The 19719-nt window shown below is 34.6% G+C and overlaps 6 protein-coding genes across 20 annotated transcripts in view; 3 read left to right on the forward strand and 3 right to left on the reverse strand.

The window, feature by feature from the left end:
* Window positions 1–5782, reverse strand: part of Cip4 (formin-binding protein 1-like Cip4) — a 36375-nt gene extending 30593 nt beyond the window's left edge. For 5 of the 8 annotated variants that reach the window (XM_076770269.1, XM_076770266.1, XM_076770262.1 and 2 more), the window contains exon 1: window positions 2529–2794. Coding sequence is in view for 5 of the 8 variants with exons in the window: in XM_076770266.1 (XP_076626381.1) it covers window positions 2529–2552 (24 nt within the window). In the remaining 3 variants the exon portion in view is untranslated. Of the gene's footprint in view, window positions 1–2528; window positions 2795–5645 lie in introns of those variants that run through there. The other 3 variants (XM_076770265.1, XM_076770263.1, XM_076770268.1) reach the window with 2 other exon arrangements.
* Sws (patatin like phospholipase domain containing sws) lies at window positions 3273–10464 on the forward strand. 6 transcript variants are annotated; one of them, XM_076770246.1, is made up of 14 exons: window positions 3273–3379; window positions 3783–4184; window positions 4268–4687; window positions 4772–5476; window positions 5655–5948; window positions 6020–6399; window positions 6494–6662; window positions 6744–7124; window positions 7200–7475; window positions 7547–7733; window positions 8231–8347; window positions 9221–9541; window positions 9615–9910; window positions 10070–10464. In XM_076770246.1, exons 1-14 carry the CDS (start codon window positions 3281–3283, stop codon window positions 10169–10171), a joined length of 4149 nt encoding a protein of 1382 aa, XP_076626361.1. In that variant the 5' UTR covers window positions 3273–3280; the 3' UTR covers window positions 10172–10464. The 6 variants fall into 6 exon arrangements, with proteins under 6 accessions (XP_076626361.1, XP_076626362.1, XP_076626364.1 ...); XM_076770247.1 differs by lacking the exon at window positions 8231–8347 and adding an exon at window positions 9010–9126; XM_076770248.1 differs by lacking the exon at window positions 3273–3379 and adding an exon at window positions 3388–3592.
* Window positions 10450–12342, reverse strand: Fpgs1 (Folylpolyglutamate synthase 1). Its single transcript, XM_076770274.1, has 3 exons — window positions 12190–12342; window positions 11994–12094; window positions 10450–11911 (listed from the first exon to the last, which is right to left on the reverse strand). Exons 1-3 carry the CDS (start codon window positions 12340–12342, stop codon window positions 10552–10554), a joined length of 1614 nt encoding a protein of 537 aa, XP_076626389.1. The 3' UTR covers window positions 10450–10551.
* Window positions 12343–12722: 380 nt separating this feature from the next.
* Uck (Uridine-cytidine kinase) lies at window positions 12723–15488 on the forward strand. 2 transcript variants are annotated; one of them, XM_076770277.1, is made up of 5 exons: window positions 12723–12876; window positions 13050–13306; window positions 13377–13522; window positions 13623–13769; window positions 15350–15488. In XM_076770277.1, the coding sequence occupies exons 1-5, from the start codon at window positions 12757–12759 to the stop codon at window positions 15466–15468; spliced, it is 789 nt and encodes a 262-aa protein (XP_076626392.1). In that variant the 5' UTR covers window positions 12723–12756; the 3' UTR covers window positions 15469–15488. The 2 variants fall into 2 exon arrangements, with proteins under 2 accessions (XP_076626392.1, XP_076626391.1); XM_076770276.1 differs by lacking the exon at window positions 15350–15488 and adding an exon at window positions 14244–15291.
* A 420-nt stretch (window positions 15489–15908) lies between these two features.
* Ubl (Ubiquitin-like protein 5) lies at window positions 15909–16853 on the reverse strand. Of its 2 annotated transcripts, none has more exons than XM_076770282.1 (3): window positions 16721–16853; window positions 16137–16324; window positions 15909–16051 (listed from the first exon to the last, which is right to left on the reverse strand). In XM_076770282.1, exons 2-3 carry the CDS (start codon window positions 16312–16314, stop codon window positions 16008–16010), a joined length of 222 nt encoding a protein of 73 aa, XP_076626397.1. In that variant the 5' UTR covers window positions 16315–16324; window positions 16721–16853; the 3' UTR covers window positions 15909–16007. The 2 variants fall into 2 exon arrangements, with proteins under 2 accessions (XP_076626397.1, XP_076626398.1); XM_076770283.1 differs by lacking the exon at window positions 16721–16853 and adding an exon at window positions 16465–16703.
* A 249-nt stretch (window positions 16854–17102) lies between these two features.
* Window positions 17103–19608, forward strand: LOC143344324 (nucleolar complex protein 4 homolog). Its single transcript, XM_076770275.1, has 6 exons — window positions 17103–17240; window positions 17335–17437; window positions 17658–18071; window positions 18156–18203; window positions 18283–18646; window positions 18724–19608. The coding sequence occupies exons 1-6, from the start codon at window positions 17103–17105 to the stop codon at window positions 19226–19228; spliced, it is 1572 nt and encodes a 523-aa protein (XP_076626390.1). The 3' UTR covers window positions 19229–19608.
* Window positions 19609–19719: the final 111 nt, after the last annotated feature.

The raw sequence follows: 19719 nt of genomic DNA on the forward strand, positions 1-19719 counted from the left end.
CATACGACGTTAAGCTCGCGTTTGTATTTCCAATATCCTGCGCGATTTCCATCGAACTTGGCCGGAGGTCCCCGGACCCCGGTTTGAGAAACGCTTAAATAGATGATAGAGAAAAAGAGAAACAGAATGGTTCCTTTCTACAACATTGGTGGGCTCGTAGAATCAATACAAAAACCGAGATGGAGGGAGTCGAATCGTGGATTCTTACGTCATACCGGCGAGAGAATGTAATTCAAAGTACAGAGGAGAAGCAGGGTACTTCTAACGATATATGCATTAAAATTAAAACTAAATATTATCATTAACCCTTGTATTATCGTTTCTGGTTAATACAGATCCGAAGAGAAGCGAGAGCCTTAAAATTACAATCCAAGTGTGTTTCGAGGGACACCGTAATTCGATTTTACAGCGATGTATCGTTAAATATCAGTAAGACATCGATTACTTATCGATAATCGATAGCAGCGCCTCTACTCTGTCGTCGATGTAAGGGTTAAACGAAAGAGACGAAAAAATAAACAAAAATACGACGAATCTTTGTTATCGATAGCAGCGCCTCTACTTTGTCGTCGATGTAAGGGTTAAATGAAAGAGACGAAAAAAATAAACAAAGATACGACGAATCTTTATGTTACGCTCAACGACATTTCACACAGAAATTCCCCAAGCAACACTCTCTCTCGGTTGGTCTCCCTTTCTCTGTCAAGAGCATGGCGAGGCACGCCCGTATCGTACGTGTACATATGCTCGCAAGCAGCCGTTAGCGGTTAAACACGAACGCGTCCTGTATCGTGATTTACAGAGGAACACGAGTGGAACATCAATCAATCGTAACACACGACGACAGTCGGAATCGAATCCAATTTCCTATCGTCCGAGCCGATTTAACCTTAACATTTCTACCCGAAATCGTTCATAATTGTATCCATACGCGCATCCTAAAACCGCAATCGAACTAAACCGTTCATCAAACGGTTGCTAAAAACGATTCGTATTATGCCCTCGTAAACGAGAACATTGTAAAACTAGTAATAAGGTAACGTGCACCGGTGCGCACGCGTAATATTTTCATGGCTCGAACATGGTTTATATTTTTAGACGTACCTAGTTGGACAAAATGTAATCAGATTACATTTTACGCGATACAATTACGTGTAATCGCACGGTAATTACCGTCCAATCGCCGTACAATCGAACTTGTAAATCTTTAAAGCGTGTAAAAGCTACCCAACTATCGTGTGGCTACATCTGAAAATATTCAATAAAATTTCTTGTATCCTGAAACGTCCCTAAACGTATCCAAATCGTTTACCGCGCGAATCGTGACTTTATCGAAGATGCTATCTTCTCGATATTTTAGCCGATAACGTGGCGAACACTTGGCGTGCGTCTTACGCGAAATAATTTCCATCGTGTTTCTGATCCATGCTCACCAAACGCGCATAGGCGTTCGCCGTACGCGTTGGACTATTCGGACGAACACTTACAGACGCCCACAGGCAGCCCGAAGAGTCAAGGCTGCGGAAAGATCGAATGTCGAGAAATTCGTCGACCCGCTGAATCTGTACGAGGGAAAGAGACCGTTGGAAAAGAAACGACCGCTCGGAACGCGCGAATGAATTATTTATAGAGAACAGAAAGTAAGGAAGATGACGATGTTGAGCGGCATGATTCCGATCCTGTATAGACGTAGATGCGCGTGAATACGTTCGTAAGAGACGTAGCAAATACAAATAACTGCCTCGTAGAATCGAATCGATGATAAAAAAAAAAAAGAAGTAACCGTATTCGAAGAAACGAATCCTGGAGAATCTCTAACCGTGGATACGACATTTTGTCCAGCGAATCGAACGGAACATCGATGGAAAGAAATTTCGTCCGATAACAGAGATACACCTGCTAAAATCACTACAAGTTCACGCGCAACTATACCGCGCTTGTATCTTCGCGAGAGAATAAAGCGGGACCAAAACGTGAAACCCAGAAATTTGGTAAGCCGTGCAGGCAGGTAAGTTACACCCCACATTATTGTTTGATGCAACCGAACGAAGCAACGTACAAACGGATCGCAAAGAACGAAGAATATAAGAACGATAGACGATCGCATCGATAGTGGCGAGTTTGCGTCACGGCAAGATGACAAGTCACTGTCACACCGTACAGCCGGTATTCGTCCAAGATTTCATGAGAAAGGAAGCAGGCGAAGGAGCACACAGCGATGAGTACACGTACACCCGAGTTGGATACGATGGAAGGAGAGGGGATACACCAAAGGAGAGAAGAACGTCGCCCGCGGCTAGCAACCGCAAAGGCAAAACTCCCGTGAGTGGTTTGCCACCGTGAACTGGTTTTCGGAGGATATCGTTGTTACGCGTTGGCGAAAACAACGGAGCAGTGGTTCGACGATGATGTTCGACGATACACGCCTAAGCTGCCCGGCGTGTTCGTGTGCGTGTACATTCGTAAGAGAACGAGAAGGAGAAACGAAGACAGATAGTTAGACAGAGAAACGAGTAGTACGGACTTACCCAGAGTTCTGTACCCCAGCTCATGTTTGCTGGGCCGGGTAAACCAGGCACGAGCAGCAGGCTTGTCACACTCTCGACACTTCACATGTAGCGTCGCGATCGAGAAACACCTCTTATAACGGACACGCGATAAAAACGCATGAAAAATCACGCGTCAGATCCACCGCGCTCACCGATCACTGAAACATCTCCAACATGTCGGCCCGTAACCACTGACTGGCCGGACCCAACTGTCTACCGAAAACCGCCCGGAATTCTGCCGTAGCGCGCTCTATCGACTTTCTTGGGTATAAGTGCGCATCGAGGTGGGGGACGCATCATGCCATTGGTCAAATAAACGCATACATTAAGCGCCAACTATTTGAACCATGCACTGCCCGAAATTTCCATAAATCCAGCGGATTTTTCTATATCTAATAATTATTCTATATCAATAACAAGAGAGTATATTATGATAACATTTTAGAACGAATGAATAATCGTTACATTAATAGATATAACATTTATTCATAGGAAAACATGAAAATGTATATTTTAACAGAAACAAAATGCCAAGTTTCTATAACGTCACATATTTTCTAAAAAAAATACCGTCAAAATTAATAGCAATTTCTTGTCTATTTTTAAATTAATACTTAGTACATTTGCCATACTTTATCTGAGAAAATAAAGAGTATATTATAACTTCCTATATTGTAACTTGATGATTTATATATAGAATGAATAACGTAACTCGATGATTTATATATATAATGAATAACGCAATGCACGGAATATTTTCTACTTTCGAAATATTTAGAAACTGTCTAATCTCTATTTGTAAAAATGGAGCAATTGCTTTGGAATTACATGTAAGTACGACTAAAATGGCGCTGGGTGACTCGACCGAAGTATCAAAGGTTATAAGTTGAGTGTAGATAACTGATTTTTTACATCAAAACGAGCTCTTTATTTCAACTTATCTGGCTTGCATTGTCGTCATTCTTTACTTATGCATTCGTGACGCGATCTTCATTTAAAATCCTGCTACAAGCTAATGGAAGAAATGAATACCCACTATGGAGGTTATATTTATTGTATTTCATATGTATTTCTTTTTTATACGCATATATGTTTCTTATATGTACATTCTATCTATTCATTAAAATACAGAATCGTATCTGTATAAGTGTGTTTTTGCAATAATAGATTCCAACGTTGACAGCATTATAGAAAATTTATTACCGAATACTAAATTACTGTTATTGCTTCTAGGTAGTGGAATTATTTAATAGATACAATGATAATTTTGGATCATATATCTTTTCAACATGGATTGGCAAATTATTCACAGAGTATCAAATGTCAAAGACTTTGTTTGTTATTGTGGCATTGATTCTTTTGATTTTACTTGTTGTGTGTATAATTGTTCTACGAAAATGGAAGAACAAAGAATTTCTCCCAGAAGTGAAAGAATTTGTCGGAGTGGGTACAGGCAAACCAAGATTCAGAAAAAGGGACAAGGTACTCTTTTATGGGAGAAAAATGTTACGCAAAGTAAAATCCATTGGTGGGCAAGTACATGCAACTGGACAAGGAAAGAAACGAAAGGCTGTTATGCGATTTGCAAGAAGACTATTACAACTTAAAAAAGATTCAGCTCCACAACAGTTAAAAGTATTTGAATTTGAATTTGAATTTTTTTAAATATATTTATTTGTATTGTGTATTTCTTACATTATGCTTTTCTATTTTGGCAGGTTTTGGAACCACCTGCTGAATATTTGGAAGAAGATCTAGGTCCTGGAGATAGAGTACCACCAGATGCTTTGTACATGTTGCAAAGCATTCGAGTATTTGGTCATTTTGAAAAGCCTGTATTCTTGAAATTATGCAAGCATACAGAAATTATGAGCTTACCAGCTGGAAGTAGTTTATTTAAAATTGGAGATCCGGATGAAAATTTATTTATTGTCCAACAAGGCTTGGTCAATGTTTATATTACAGGACCAGATGGTTCCCAAATATCGTTAAAGCTAGTAAAAACAGGGGAATCGGTAACTAGTCTTCTTAGCTTCACAGATGTACTTACTGGGCATACAAGTACCTATAAAACTGTATCTGCTAGAACTATGGAGGATTCTATAGTAGTCAAGTTACCAATGAGCGCATTTCAAGAGGTCTGATTTAATTATATGATGTGAATTTAAACAGAACTAATATTTAGGATCTCTGATATAATACTCATATTTTCATATCTATAGGTTTTTCAAGATCATCCCGATGCATTCGTTCGAGTTATCCAGGTCATTATGGTTCGCCTCCAAAGAGTCACCTTTACTGCTTTACACCAATATCTTGGATTATCTGCTGAATTAGTTAATCAAGGAACACATAAAAAGAAACAGAGTCCATTTTCTGGATCGCCGGTTAGATCGAGAACCAAGGAAAATTTCATGACACAAAATACAGAAAATCAATGCTTTCCGCCAGCATCTACTTCGTCGGAGCAACACGATGGAAGTGAAATGCTACAGCGCGATATTTCTACGTTGAATAGTCCTCACTCTGTACCTATTGTTATAAATCGACGGCCAAAGACTAATCTTGATTGGAAAAATCAAAATTTAAGTCCGCAATCGGATCAGAATATAGCGAATATGGTACCAGAATGTGATTCTCATTGGCCAAATTCTTCGCCCGTAACACCGCAACAATTATACCACGAATCACAACAGGGATCACAACCAGACGTTGTACATACAGGCAGTTCTCATCCGAGCAAAAAACGATCAACTACTACAGAACCAATTCAGCAGCAACTAGACGAAGCACATCTTGTTCAAATAGCTACAGAAGCATTTGTTAGAGAACTTGGTTTAGAAGACGAATCAATACTCAAAGATGGCAAGGTGCAAATTAGAGAAGTACCTGCTGGAACTTATTTAATGAAGGAAGAATCTCATAAGGTTGAAATTGACATAATATTGCGTTATAAAGGGCGAATTGCGCAAATGGGACGGATTATATCTCAAATTTAACTTCTGCAGTTTCTTTTTTATCTTTTGCCATATTTGAGATATAATCTGTTCTATTATAGAAAACGTTTATATTTCCATATATCAATGTTGTACTTACATTTTTCAGGATGTTGCTCTCGTCTATATCGTATCTGGTTTACTAACTGTTAGTCAGCGCGTTCCAGAAGGCAGAGATGTAGGCCAAGAAGTTCACATGTTTAGTGCTCATCAAGGTGAAATTGTTGGAGGATTGGCTGTATTGACTGGAGAACCTTCTTTTTATACCATCAGAGCAAAACATCCTAGTCGTATAGCGCTTCTTAGTAAATCGACATTCTTTGCCATTATGAGAGAACAGCCTACTGTTGTATTGCACGTAGCTCACTCGGTTGTTCGAAGACTTAGTCCTTTTGTTAGACAGGTATAAACATTTTGCTGTCTATTTCAACTGCCAATCAATATAAATTTGTTGTTTTTCATGTTCATCAAAAGGTTGATTTTGCTCTCGACTGGCTATTTCTTGAAAGCGGAAGAGCAGTGTACAGACAAGGCGATGAATCGGACTCGACATTTATTGTATTAAGTGGTCGCCTTCGATCGGTAATTACGTATAAAAACGGAAAAAAAGAACTCGTTGCGGAATACGGAAAAGGAGACCTAGTAGGTATCGTAGAAATGGTCACACAAACTCCACGATCAACGACAGTAATGGCAGTACGAGACTCTGAACTGGCAAAACTTCCCGAAGGATTATTTAACGTAATCAAACTTCGTTTCCCAATAGTAGTTACGAGACTTATAAATTTACTTGGACATCGTATCCTTGGAACTTGGCAACAACCACGTACAAAGAATGGTAGCAGTGATAAACGGTATGCATCTGAAATACGTTTCTAATGCGTTACTACGTATTCGTTACTAATTGTATTTATAAAATTTAGTTTTTGTACGTACATACATTCACAGACGAGCTGCTGCGACAGTCGATACAAGACCGGCTCAAGTAAATTTTTCAACTGTTGCTATAGTCCCAGTATCCGATGATGTACCATTGACTGCATTTACGTACGAACTTTATCATTCGTTATGTGCTATCGGGCCTTGCTTACGCCTTACTTCAGACGTTGTCCGAAAAGTAAGCAAGCAAAATCCATCGTTTTCTTAATTCCACTGCGAACAATGAAATTGTACATGCATTTTTTTTTTTTATCAATAGACACTAGGTAGCACTATCATGGAACCCGCAAATGAATATCGTTTAACTTCGTGGCTTGCACAACAAGAAGATCAACATCGAATTTCATTGTACCAGTGCGATCCAACATACACATTGTGGACTCAACGATGCGTTCGACAAGCTGACTGTATTTTTATTGTGGGTTTGGGAGATAGGCCTCCTTCTATAGGTAGAACCGAACGCGAAATCGAGCGTTTAGTAATGAGAACGCAAAAAGAATTAGTACTTTTACACAAAGAACAGAGCGGGCAACGGCCTACGAATACGGTGCAGTGGTTGAATATGAGATCTTGGATTTCTAGTCATCATCATATTCTATGTCCTAAACGAATGTTTACAAGAAGGTCTCAATATAGAATTGTAAGGCGCGACACATCATAATTCATATTTCTATTGTATAAAATAACGAATAATTTTGGGAAACTTACTTTCCAGAATGAATTATATTCCAAGGTTCTCATGTCAGAGCCAAATGTTCATAGTGATTTTAGTAGACTCGCTCGGTGGATAACCGGAACATCGGTTGGACTTGTGCTTGGAGGTGGTGGTGCTAGAGGTGCAGCTCACGTAGGAATGCTCAAAGCAATCATTGAAGCCGGAATACCTATAGACATGGTCGGTGGTGTCAGTATTGGAGCATTTATGGGTGCATTATATTGCATGGAAAAGAATATTACGACGACGACTCAGAAAGCTCGTGAATGGTCTAAGGTAACTACTATAAAATTAACGTTTTTTACCAATATTTTCTCTATCTATATTAAGGAACATCTTTTTAACAGAAAATGACACAATGGTGGAGACAGATAATGGACCTGACGTATCCGGTGACATCCATGTTCTCTGGAAAAGATTTTAATAAAACGATTCAAGCAACGTTTGGTGATACATATATAGAAGACCTATGGTTACCATATTTTACGATAACTACAGACATCACTGATTCTTGTATGCGTACACACACACACGGTCTGTATTCGAAGAAAGAAAGTTTCCCATTCCTTAAAGCATTGATAGTTTCCAGCTTTCTTTGATCAAATGTGTTTAAAACAATTCAAAATGTTCAGCTTTAACTGGAAACTCTCTCGCTGTTTTGGTAAAATTCGTAGGTCCTATAGATATGCTTATGATCTAAAAGTTTGTTTCTAAATTTAAACACGCATTTATCGTAGATCATTACGTAGAAATAAGCTTGAACAGCGGGAGTGAGCTTTCTAAGTAATCATTGTTGACGTACTCTCCGTTTTGTAGCATTTGCCGTCAAGGCAAACATTATTTGTTTTACATGAAGTTAGATTTATAAACGAAAACCTTCCTATATAGTTTCTATATTAAATGGTGGTAACAAGGCAGTTTGAAGCCAGTGCTATTTGATATAACGTACATCATACAATTTATAAACGAATATAGGAAGTAAAGAAAGAATGCATAAATATACATTAAAAAGCTTAATTCGTCGTGTTTAGGATCGCTGTGGCGGTACATTCGGGCTTCGATGTCTTTGTCTGGTTATATGCCACCCATGTGTGACCCAGTTGATGGCCATCTCCTGCTCGACGGCGGGTACGTCAATAACCTTCCAGGTAATTTAAGCGTAACATTAAAAAGAGTGCGTTTAGAAAAAAAATTTAAACACTGCTGGTATATATATAGTACATGTTTAGAAGAAAGTATACTATATTTTTGCTAAATGTTTGCCACTGTGTATAAAAAAAGAAAAAATCGAATATCTTATTAAATTTATTTTGAATATTTACATATATAATATCTAATATTTGTGGCATGTATAAAAAAAGCGCTGTTCAAGATGTAGGAATACTTGACAGTGAGTACGTATAAATCCACTTTCACTTCTTTTTTTATTGGCAGAACAAGTGCTTATAAACATTGAAAACATGCATACATAAAGCTATAGCGGAATCCCACAACATAGTGAAACCGTCGATCAAGCGATAGGCTGAAAATCTCGTAATATCGTCTGATTGGCGTACAGTGTATTAAGTTGAACGCACGTAAATTCTCGAAAGAAAACGCCTATAAATTCTCTTTGATTTTATAAAATTACCTGGACATTGCACAAGTTTACGTCAATGAACGAGCAGAGTCTGTTCGATTCCTTTATCATTCGCCTAAGTACTGAAACAATTTAACAAACAAAAATAATGTAATTTGAAAACAATATAAAAGCTCACTCCCGTTGATGAAAGATGCATTTGTCAAATTCTGAATAGCTAAGTGAACTCAGGTTTGCTATGGAGATACATTCGAGCCAGTATGACCATTGCGGGGGTCTTTCCTCCTATTTGCGATCCTCTTGACGGGCATCTTTTGGTCGATGGGTGTTATGTTAATAACGTGCCAGGTACCTTAAAACCTGTATTGTTTGACACTTTATACAAATAGTATATACCCTGTCATAATTAGTTCTCATCATGTACATTCACAATTTGTTGAAGCTGACGAAATGTTGAGGCAAGGAGCACACCATATTTTGGCCATTGACGTCGGGTCACAGGATGATACAGATTTAACAAATTACGGAGATTCTCTGTCCGGTTGGTGGTTGTTGTGGAAACGATGGAATCCTTTCGCAACACCTGTTAAAGTACCAAATTTGCCTGATATACAATCAAGATTAGCATACGTGAGTTGCGTGCGACAACTGGAAGAAGTGAAAAGCTCTGATTATTGTGAATATATCAGGCCACCGATAGATAAATATAAAACTCTTCAATTTACTAATTTTGATGAGATTAAAGATGTTGGGTATCAACATGGTAACTATTATCTGTATATGTAGAAATTGAGAATTTTATATATGTACATAAGTTATTCCATTCGCATGTACAGGAAAGACTTATTTCGAAGGACAATCAAAAGCAGGAGTTCTTCCACGATTTAATGCTGATAGAGAAAATGCACGAGCGTTGCGAGCAAAACATCAGGCGTCAAATCAGCAATCTGTATCTTCTTACACGTTTACAGATTTAGCTCAGATGGTGTGCAAAGTTTCTAGAGGAAGTCGATATACAGATCTGGACATTGATTCTGATACAGATGAATTAGAAGAATATGAGGCAGATCTAGAGGAAGATGCACAAGAAGTAGGTTATGCCTCAGAACCCACTGCCGATATTCTAGATCAGGTACTAATCTATGTTCCTATTAAATAATAAAGTATAGAATCGTATGGAATTTACTAAAAAATTAAACTAGTACAAACTGGTTTTAAATACTTTTATGCAATGCGTTTTACCATACTTCTAAAACTACTGTGTAAAACGCTTTACATTTATCTATTGCAGAGTCCTGACGAAAATCATCTACGGCGCAGAAATGGTGGTTCGTTGAGTCTATCAGACACGGAAGCAGAGTCAGAACTAAATTACCATCCAAAAATATTTTAGACCCTTTACTCACCCTTACTTTAAGATAACATATTTTGCGTGTCTTACGATATGTGACCGTACATAACACTCACACATTCATTTGTACAAATTATTATAACTCTACAATCATACATAATTTTATGAAAAATGTATTTATTCTAAAGTACAAAAAATATTCTTAAGACAAAATATTATGAGTATTTTACCATTATCATCAAGATAACAATGCAATATTTCATTAATATATTACGAATTGATATAGTTATTGTTATTATGATTACTAAATATATAATTGTACTGTTTATACAAAATATTTTTATTATTTATACTTCTGTAATATACAATACCACTATTATTATCAAATATTCCATATAGAACACTACTCTTAAAAATAGGTATTAAAATTTTGTACTCATTGTCAAATTCGGGTCTAATATAGAAAGAACTGCACCTACTAAATATAATGATCCTGTAACTAGAATTTGAAATTTCTCGTTACAATTAACGTTTTCCGTAGAATCTTTTTTTATTTTTTCCAGACATTCAAATACACTATTTACAACCACTGAATCTGCTTCCCATTCTTTAGAATTATTTACACATTTGAGTTTTTCTTTATCTATTAAAAAACTATTCATTTCGTCGTCTACTGTTTCAATTCCTGCAAAATTTGGTACAAAATACGCTTTACGAAAGGGTAATGGCTTTAAAAGTGTCAATAGTTTAGTCGGATTTCGATTTAAGCTGGTATTAAAAATTAAAATTTTGTTTCCTTCGCTTCTACTGTTGCTTACATTGTTAAACCAATCAATGCAGCATTTCATACTTTCGATCGTATGTGCACCATCTAAGAAAAAATCAGCCATACTACATTTTAAAATTTGCATTCTACCTGGCCATTTACAAGCACATAAACCTATTGCAATTTTATCCATAGACACAATCTCTGACGGCTGTGTTTCTTGTATCAAACTATTTCTTTGAATATATTCCTTACATTTATAAAGATTATTATCATTTATGGTATTAGATGTTATAGGTATACATTTATTGCTTTTAGAGGTTATCCATGTAGTAGCCATTTGAATAGCCAAAGATGCATTTTGTTTTTGAACATTGTTTGTTATTTGTAACATGGGTGATATATTTTCCCATGTATATTCTTCTAAGGAAGGGATAACGCGTAATGTACAATGATTTTCAACTGCTCTTTTCTCTAACACATGCATAGCTTCTGGAAGTTGTGGAACAGAAAATGCAATGGATTTTGGTTTAAAAATCCCAGATTTTTGGAAAGCTATGTCCTCTATGGTATTACCTAATATACTGGTATGATCCAATGCTAAACTAGTTATACCTACACATACAGGATTTTTTACAATATTTGTACAATCCCATAACCCTCCAATTCCAACTTCAATTATAGCAACATCAACATTTACATCCAAAAATATATAAAACATTAGAATCGTTAAAAACTTAAAATACATGGGCATATCTGATTCATGTTCTTTTGTCTTCTCTAGCTTATTATACACCCTCCAGAAGTACTGTGTAAAGTGTGATTCACTTATTGGTTCTCCATTTATTCTAATACGTTCTCTAACTGTAACTAAATGTGGAGAACTAAAGAATCCTGTCCTAAAACCATGTTCACGTAAAATAGCTTCTGTATATGCACAAACAGAACCCTTTCCTTTAGTACCTGCTACATGTATGACAGACAAAGTATCTAATTTTTCGAGTGTAATACCAGATCTATAAAAGCAATATAAATGAAGTTACATTTATATTCAAAGTATATACTAGTTTTTCAATGAAATATAAAAAAAATTATTACCGAAACAGAGATTTTCTTACATCATCCAGCTTATTAGATTCTGTTGCCAATTTCATATATTGATGATTGCTTTGTAAACTAAATAATGCTTTTAAAGTATCCTGAAAATGTATAAATAACTTTTGTTAAATATCTTACATTAATATTTTTATCAATGAAAATTAATTCAGCATAAATTAAATAATTTATGTCATACTTTATATGATTTATTGTGGCACGAGGCACAATTAAGATTTTGTTTCGTATTTACATTCATTGTTTGCAAAATCAACCACCTCCAATCGACCTTGCAAAGTAACATTGATAGGAAGAGTACGCGGCTCTGTGAATCGTTTTGTAATTTTATCATGTACACACATATATAGAATGTCGTAATTCATATGCAAAAGCTGTACATGTGACGAAACATAGAAAGATATAAATATGCTCGGTAAAAATGACCGATTTGGTCCAAAAATCATATCGTGTAAACGCGCCGGTACTTAACGTACGCAGCATGTGACCGCATTACGTAGTGTAATTTATGCTGCCTGTTAAGTAGCAGACTTTACGAATTCCATGGATCGTTGCCGTCAAGCTTGTCCCATCTGATCACACTACAACGTAATGCGCGCGCGTGGTCAACAATTGCAAATTGTGTCTCCATTTTTAGCAATACATCTCTGTTGAGGCTGTTTGTTCATATAGGAACAGTTCCTTTAACACCAACTTCGAAACTGATTCAATTGTAAAACGTACAAACAAGTTTATCACGACGGCAGATATGTCAATGAATATCATTACTCCGCGAAAAATGTCTTTCGGTATTAATGGGAAACTGAACGGTTTGGAAAATAAAACACCGTTTTTAATCGGAGTTTCGGGAGGTACAGCTAGCGGGAAAGTGAGTAACATACGTATTTATATCTTCGCAACGATCTGGTCAGTTTTACTTGTCACTTTACATATTTTTATATGATTTAACCTTTATAAGGACTTCGTAATAAAAAAAATATTTTTTTTATTCATTGTTCGTTAAAAAGATTGATAAAATTATTTTTTTTTTTGTTGTGTCAGTCGACTGTTTGCAAACGTATAATGGAAAAACTAGGACAAGTTGACATGGATCACATGCAGCGACAAGTAGTTTGCATATCACAAGATAGTTTCTATAGAGACTTATCACCATCTGAGAAATTGGAAGCAGAGAAAGGTCAATACAATTTTGATCACCCTGACGCATTTGATAATGATATGATACTTCAGACATTACAAGATATACTAGCTGGTGTAAAATGTGAAATACCAAGCTATGATTACAGAACAAACAGCTTGTATGTCTATTTTAAAATAGCACCAACTACCAAAGAGTTGCAGTATTTTAATGGTTCTTTTGGATTTTAGAATAAAAGATCAGACTACAACAATCTACCCTGCAGATGTGGTTTTATTCGAAGGGATTTTAGTATTTTATTTTCCTAAGATACGAGAGTTATTTCATATGAAATTGTTTGTAGATACAGATTCAGATACTAGATTAGCTAGAAGGGGTAAAGTTATGCAAAAATACTTGTTGCTCTTAATTATTAATAAAATTATATATAACTGGCATAATCATACATTATTAAATGAATATTTTCAATTACATAGTTCCAAGAGATATAAATGAAAGAGGAAGAGACTTGGATTATGTATTGAATCAGTACATGAATTTTGTAAAACCTGCATTTGAAGAGTTTTGCCTTCCTACAAAGAAGTTTGCTGATGTAATTATACCAAGAGGTGCAGATAATACAGGTAAATTGTTGCATTATAGCAATATATAAGATTGTATGCAAGATTATGCTTTTAAGCATATGGTATTATATATATTTTAATTAAACATGTAACCAGAATTATTAACTTATTCATGTATGTAAATTTGCATTATATCATCATTTCAATTCATTTTCATCCAGTCTGCACCTAATTTATGAAATATAAAAGTTAACTGTGATATTATAGTTGTAATAATAATATTTGTTTTAATTTTAAAGCTTAATGCTAACCTTTTATGATGTTAAAAGATACTAATTGACTATAAGTTAGGTGCAGGTCTGATATAGTAAGGCAGCTTAAATTTTTGTTCTTTGCATTTGTATATGTTTGTATAGCTATTCATGGGTGCTGCCTGGTATGTAAGGGCTGACAAAACAAGCTGTCTTTTAAGTTAGTGTGAAAATTAAGGTCATTTAAGAAAACGTACATGGTTTGGTTGTTGTATGTTTGCAGTGGCTATAGACCTTATAGTGCACCACATCTGGGACATTTTGCGTTTGAGAAAGGCTGAAAACTCATCCGGGCAGCATCCATACATCTACCAACATATGCGTACTTCGACTTCATTCGACTCGCTCAGCAGATGATCTAAACATAATTTCCTCATTTATAAGCACAACATTTTTATATATATCATACATTTATCTATAATCAAATTTGCAGTAACTTTGAATCCTTTTTTTTTAAGTATTTAATATGTCACTTCTATACTTACAGAATTGTATTTGTATTACATTTATACTAAGAAACAGAGAACATTGCTTTTAATAAGTGTGCATCCATAAGTCACGTACATAGGGTAAAATTAATTTTACGCTGCTCCTAAAATATGGGTGTATTGCATGATTATACAAAGTACCTTGTCTAAATATTGTAAAATCGATTTTACATAATTATTCGATTTTATGTATAAACTAACATACTAAAAAGATCAAAGTATTACTCACATATATATATGCAGTTATGCATGCATTAAAAGCTTGGACTTTTTATACACTTACTCCAATCAATTTAACGCTTTCTGCATCCATGTAGACACGAATTAAAATTTGATATAAAATGATTTAAACAAGTACGAACAATATAACATTAGCATAATTCTTTAAAATGTAATATTTTTAATTTAAGTGAGTGTTTTTAACAGAGATTCAAGACTTTCGCGGCCGGAATTTCTATTAGTATTCATGGCTTCCAAATGGATGTGACATCTAAATTTAGCAAGTTGCCTATGAAAAAGGTTCATATCAGAGCTTTCTTAGCCCTAAAGAATTAAATTGAAATGTCGACGACTTGCTGAATTTAGACACAGGATGTTTTAACACTATTCAATTGTGTTATCCCCTAATCTCTTTATGCAGTTTTTTTGTTTTACAGATGCTCAAATCATTTCAATCCTAGTAAAAATATGTCATTACTGTACAAGAAAATTATGGTTTGAATTGTATGTTTTGATATTTCATTTGTTTATATTGTAAAATAAAACATTAATAAAGAAATTAAATTTCCTGTCATCAAACAAGCAATCTTTAACCATTTACTGATATTTTGTTTTGTTGCAGTGGCAATAGACTTGATAGTGCAACACATAAGAGACTTCTTAAGCAACAGGGGTAGGGTTACAAAGAAGCCTGAAAGTTCAATAAATAAAACAGAAAAATTGTCCAAGAGGCCACACTAATTTTAAAAGGTTCAGAGCTCGATAACAAATAAGTTCAATAATCATGTTTTTTGTTATATATAATACTCGCATACTGTTTAATGTAGCATTGCTACATTAAACTAGTGATAAACTTAAAGTGATATAAATAAGTTTTAACAAAAAAAATGCATAAGTAAATTGTTTCCGTTTTCACATCTATTGTTAAATACTTAAAAAATTTAGGTACAAAGTGCTAATGTCAAATCTTATATTTTACTGTGAGGAAAAGGCTATATTTGTGGAGAGTGAGTTTATAAAGATATAGCAATATTTAGTTATTAAGTAACAATTATAAATAGCAAGCTTTACAGTAGGAACATTTGTTAACAGCAACAATACAAAATAGGATTATTTTTGCCATTGCTATCTATGTTTATTTATTGTATAGTTATTATATACATTGTATATTTAGGGAGTATGTAAGATATAAAATCATGAAATATAAAAGTTACAGTGAATGTTATTATTGTATTTATATCTAACATAAATTCATATAACATTAACGATTAATTAATTAATTACTGATAGTAAAGTTCTAAATTCATGCCATCATGAATTTCATCTAAATCATTAAGTTAAGAAAAATATATTAAAAATTATTTGACACTGTGTGACAATATAAAATTACACTTAATCTTAAAGGATACAATCTTGTAGTTTTATGTGATCTTTAAAAATGGTATACCATTTCTTTAAAACAATCTTTTCCCAATGTGTTCCTGTTTGAGCAGCTATTAATTTCTTTAAATCACCTATCGTGTCATCTGGATTACATTTAACCCTAACTTTTTTCCCAAGACGGTCATTGCATGTTATTTCTAGCATTTTTTTTCAACTAAATATCAAAAATAAAAGTCTATTTAAAATAACATCATAGTAAAATATAACTTATACTTTTAGAATTCAATGTATTTTTTCGTTTCCAATTATTTTTATATGATAAATTTACATCAATAAAATATCCTTATACTTAACGATAAGATATAAAATGATATTTAGAGGCAATATTTGATTTATAATTACGCATGTGAATTCAATGTTTTAACACAGAAAATACTATCAAGGTTATAGGTTATGATTCATTAATATCAATAAATACTGCGCAAACATTTATCGGTTTGAAAATGATGCTTTCAGTCACATGTCATACCATAGTTCATTAAAATGGTTCTCAAATACACCTAATACTATTTATTTACGAGTACAGTAATAACGTGAAATATTTACTTACAGCGTATCGTTATATTAAAGTTGCTGAAAAATTAATTTTCGACTGCTCTCTTGTGGAAAAAGTGCGCACGTTAATTGGAAATTTGATGGTAAAGGAACTATGAATGATACGTGTTTGAATATATCGACGACCAATCTTACAATATTCAAAACGTTAACCAAACGAGGAAAATGATACGAATAATAGCAGCAGTAATACACGTTATCAATTTCTTTCACAACCGATAAGAATTAGAACACAATTTTCGCGTTTTGAATTTTAAAATATTTCAGAGTTAAGAAATATACGGTAATTACAAGTTGAAATAAAAGTACGAGAGAATACGTTTACGGTGTCTTCTAACAACTATCTTCTGCCATTACCGAATTCTCCGTGCACGGCGATGGCGGACGCAGCAGATCTTCCCGGCGCTTCTTCCAGCCAGAAGATGTCTTCAAAACTATTAAGACAAAAGGCACAGGAATTTCTGGCTTCAAGGAAACACGCGAATAATTTAGTAGACATAATAGCCCAATGGGATGTAAGTGCGAGCTCTAAAATCATTTGAAATCGACAAATATATCAACTTTTCGAGGTTATGCCGTTTAATCAAATTCCTGATCACCCTCTATCAGGAATCCACTACGTCCTGCTTACTTACGATAGAAACGATATTCGTCGAAGTTTTAAGGAGGGGTGACATGTATCTTGAACGAACAATAACGCTTACAATTTCAGGTATGCTTGAACGTTTTGATACTTTAATCTTGTTTGACAACATGCATGCTTCCATGAATCTTTTGACTGATATTGTATTCTAAACATTTTACACGCTTATATTTTGTGAAAAATATTTGCCTGGGCACAAAGTTCATGCGCGAAGATGAAGAATGTAACGTTTTAATTTTATAAATATTTAACAATATAAAATAGCTATTTCAACAAATTTATGAAACAGAACCGACTCCAGAAGCTAGGTACATCAACTGGTTGAGAAACTGTTATGAAGAAATATGGGAGAAAATGCTTGTATCTATAGAGAAATATCGACCTGCTGTTCAATTGCAAGCACTCACTACCGCCATAAAACTCATGGCAGAGGAAGGAAAAAATCCCTTGGAGCCAATTGGTAATTTAGGGTATTGTTTTCCACTTCATCGGTTGAAACCTATTTTGATGAGTTTACTTTCACCGGAGAAAGACAATGCTAGTTTAATATCTAGATTTCAAGAAATCACAGAGTATCCTGATGCTCTTTTCTATGCCTGGAAATGTCTTCCCTCTCTTACTCCAAAAAGGCAACCACATGAAATTTATATAAAAAATTTACTCGAGCTTATACACAAATTGCCATTACCAAAAGAATCTGAAGGTATACATTTAAAAACTCCAACTGTTGTAACTTAAATAATTTACTATTTAATCTGATATGTAATACACATAATTTGTCTTTCAGAACATGAGATGTCTGAAAATAAAAATTTATTATGTGGACCACAACAAGGTAAAAAGAAAAGAAATATTTTGTATTCTTTATATTTCAATCATTATAGTTTTTTATATGTTCGTATTCTTTTTATTAGATATTAAAAATTTCGTATGGGATCAAGCAGGGGCCAGACGTGCATTAAATAAAGTCTGGGTTTGTGTTATGTATTGGGAATTAACGCCACAGTTACACAAACAATTATTGATAGTTCTTTTAGAATGTGTAATGCCACATTTAGAAAAACCTGTTCTACTAACAGATTTTCTTATGGATTCCTTGGATGCGGATGGGCCCATTGGCTTACTCGCATTACAAGGTGTATTTTTACTAGTTACCAAACACAACCTGGAATATCCCAATATCTTTACCAAACTTTATTCTATGTTTGAGCCAGAAATCTTTCATACGAAGTATAAAGCTCGTTTATTTTATTTGTCCGATCTTTTCCTCAGTTCAACGTAAGTATTTACAATATCATAAACTGTCTGTTCATAAATAACGTAACCAATTACCATGTGTTTCTATTACGTTTTAGGCACTTACCGGAAGCGTTAGTTGCTGCTTTCGCAAAACGACTCGCGCGCTTAACTCTTGTTGCGCCACCCGAGGATATTTTCATTATTTTACTTTTTGTTGGAAATCTTCTGCTTAGGCATCCTGGCTTAAAACGTCTCATCGATCATCCGCAAGAAGGAGAAATTTCAACGGAAGAAAGTAACGGTGCTGGAGACCCGTTTTTGATGGAAGAACGAGATCCATTGCTGAGCAACGCTCTTCTTAGTAGTCTCTGGGAAATCAAAGCATTGCAGTGGCACATCGTTCCGAGTATCGCTAGCGCCGCGCGTTTTATTCGTGAACCTTTACCCTCTGTCGAGTATGACATGGCATCAGCTTTAGAACGCACGGGAGGACATTTATTCGATCGTGAATTAAAAAATAAGGTGAAAGATATAATGTTAACATTCGAAAGGCCCAATTCTATAGCTTTGCCAAAGGGAGAAAGATTATTGCAGTATTGGCAACTAACGACAATGCACTGACGATCGATATTAAGGTTATGCATTATATATGTATATTGTGCAATATGCATCGGTATCAAAAAGAACACTGTACTTTCAATGAACAAAATAACGCAAAGAAAAAGATAAAGAAATATCTGCGTTTGTTTTATACGTTAAAAAAAGTGTAGTACGAAGATATTGCATACTTTTGTATTATTTAAAGTCTAAAAGTAATTGTAAAGGAATTGATTCGGAATACATTGTTTCACGAGCAACATGTAGATATGTATTTTTAGATATCCAATCGTGCAGTTATCTAGTACAATAGCTACTCGTGAATACTACTATTAGTTCTGTTAAATGAAGTCATTTGTATGCATGAATGTGTGATAATAAAATGAAAGTTATTTAATTTAATAGATCACCCGTGTCTCGTTTGTAATGCAATATATCTACTCGATGAATATTATACAGGTAAGCATAAATGGATTCTACAATTCAGTAGTACCATGATACAAACTTATATTTTA

This window comes from Colletes latitarsis, chromosome 8 (genome assembly GCF_051014445.1).
Source record: "Colletes latitarsis isolate SP2378_abdomen chromosome 8, iyColLati1, whole genome shotgun sequence".
Lineage (NCBI taxonomy): Eukaryota > Metazoa > Arthropoda > Insecta > Hymenoptera > Colletidae > Colletes > Colletes latitarsis.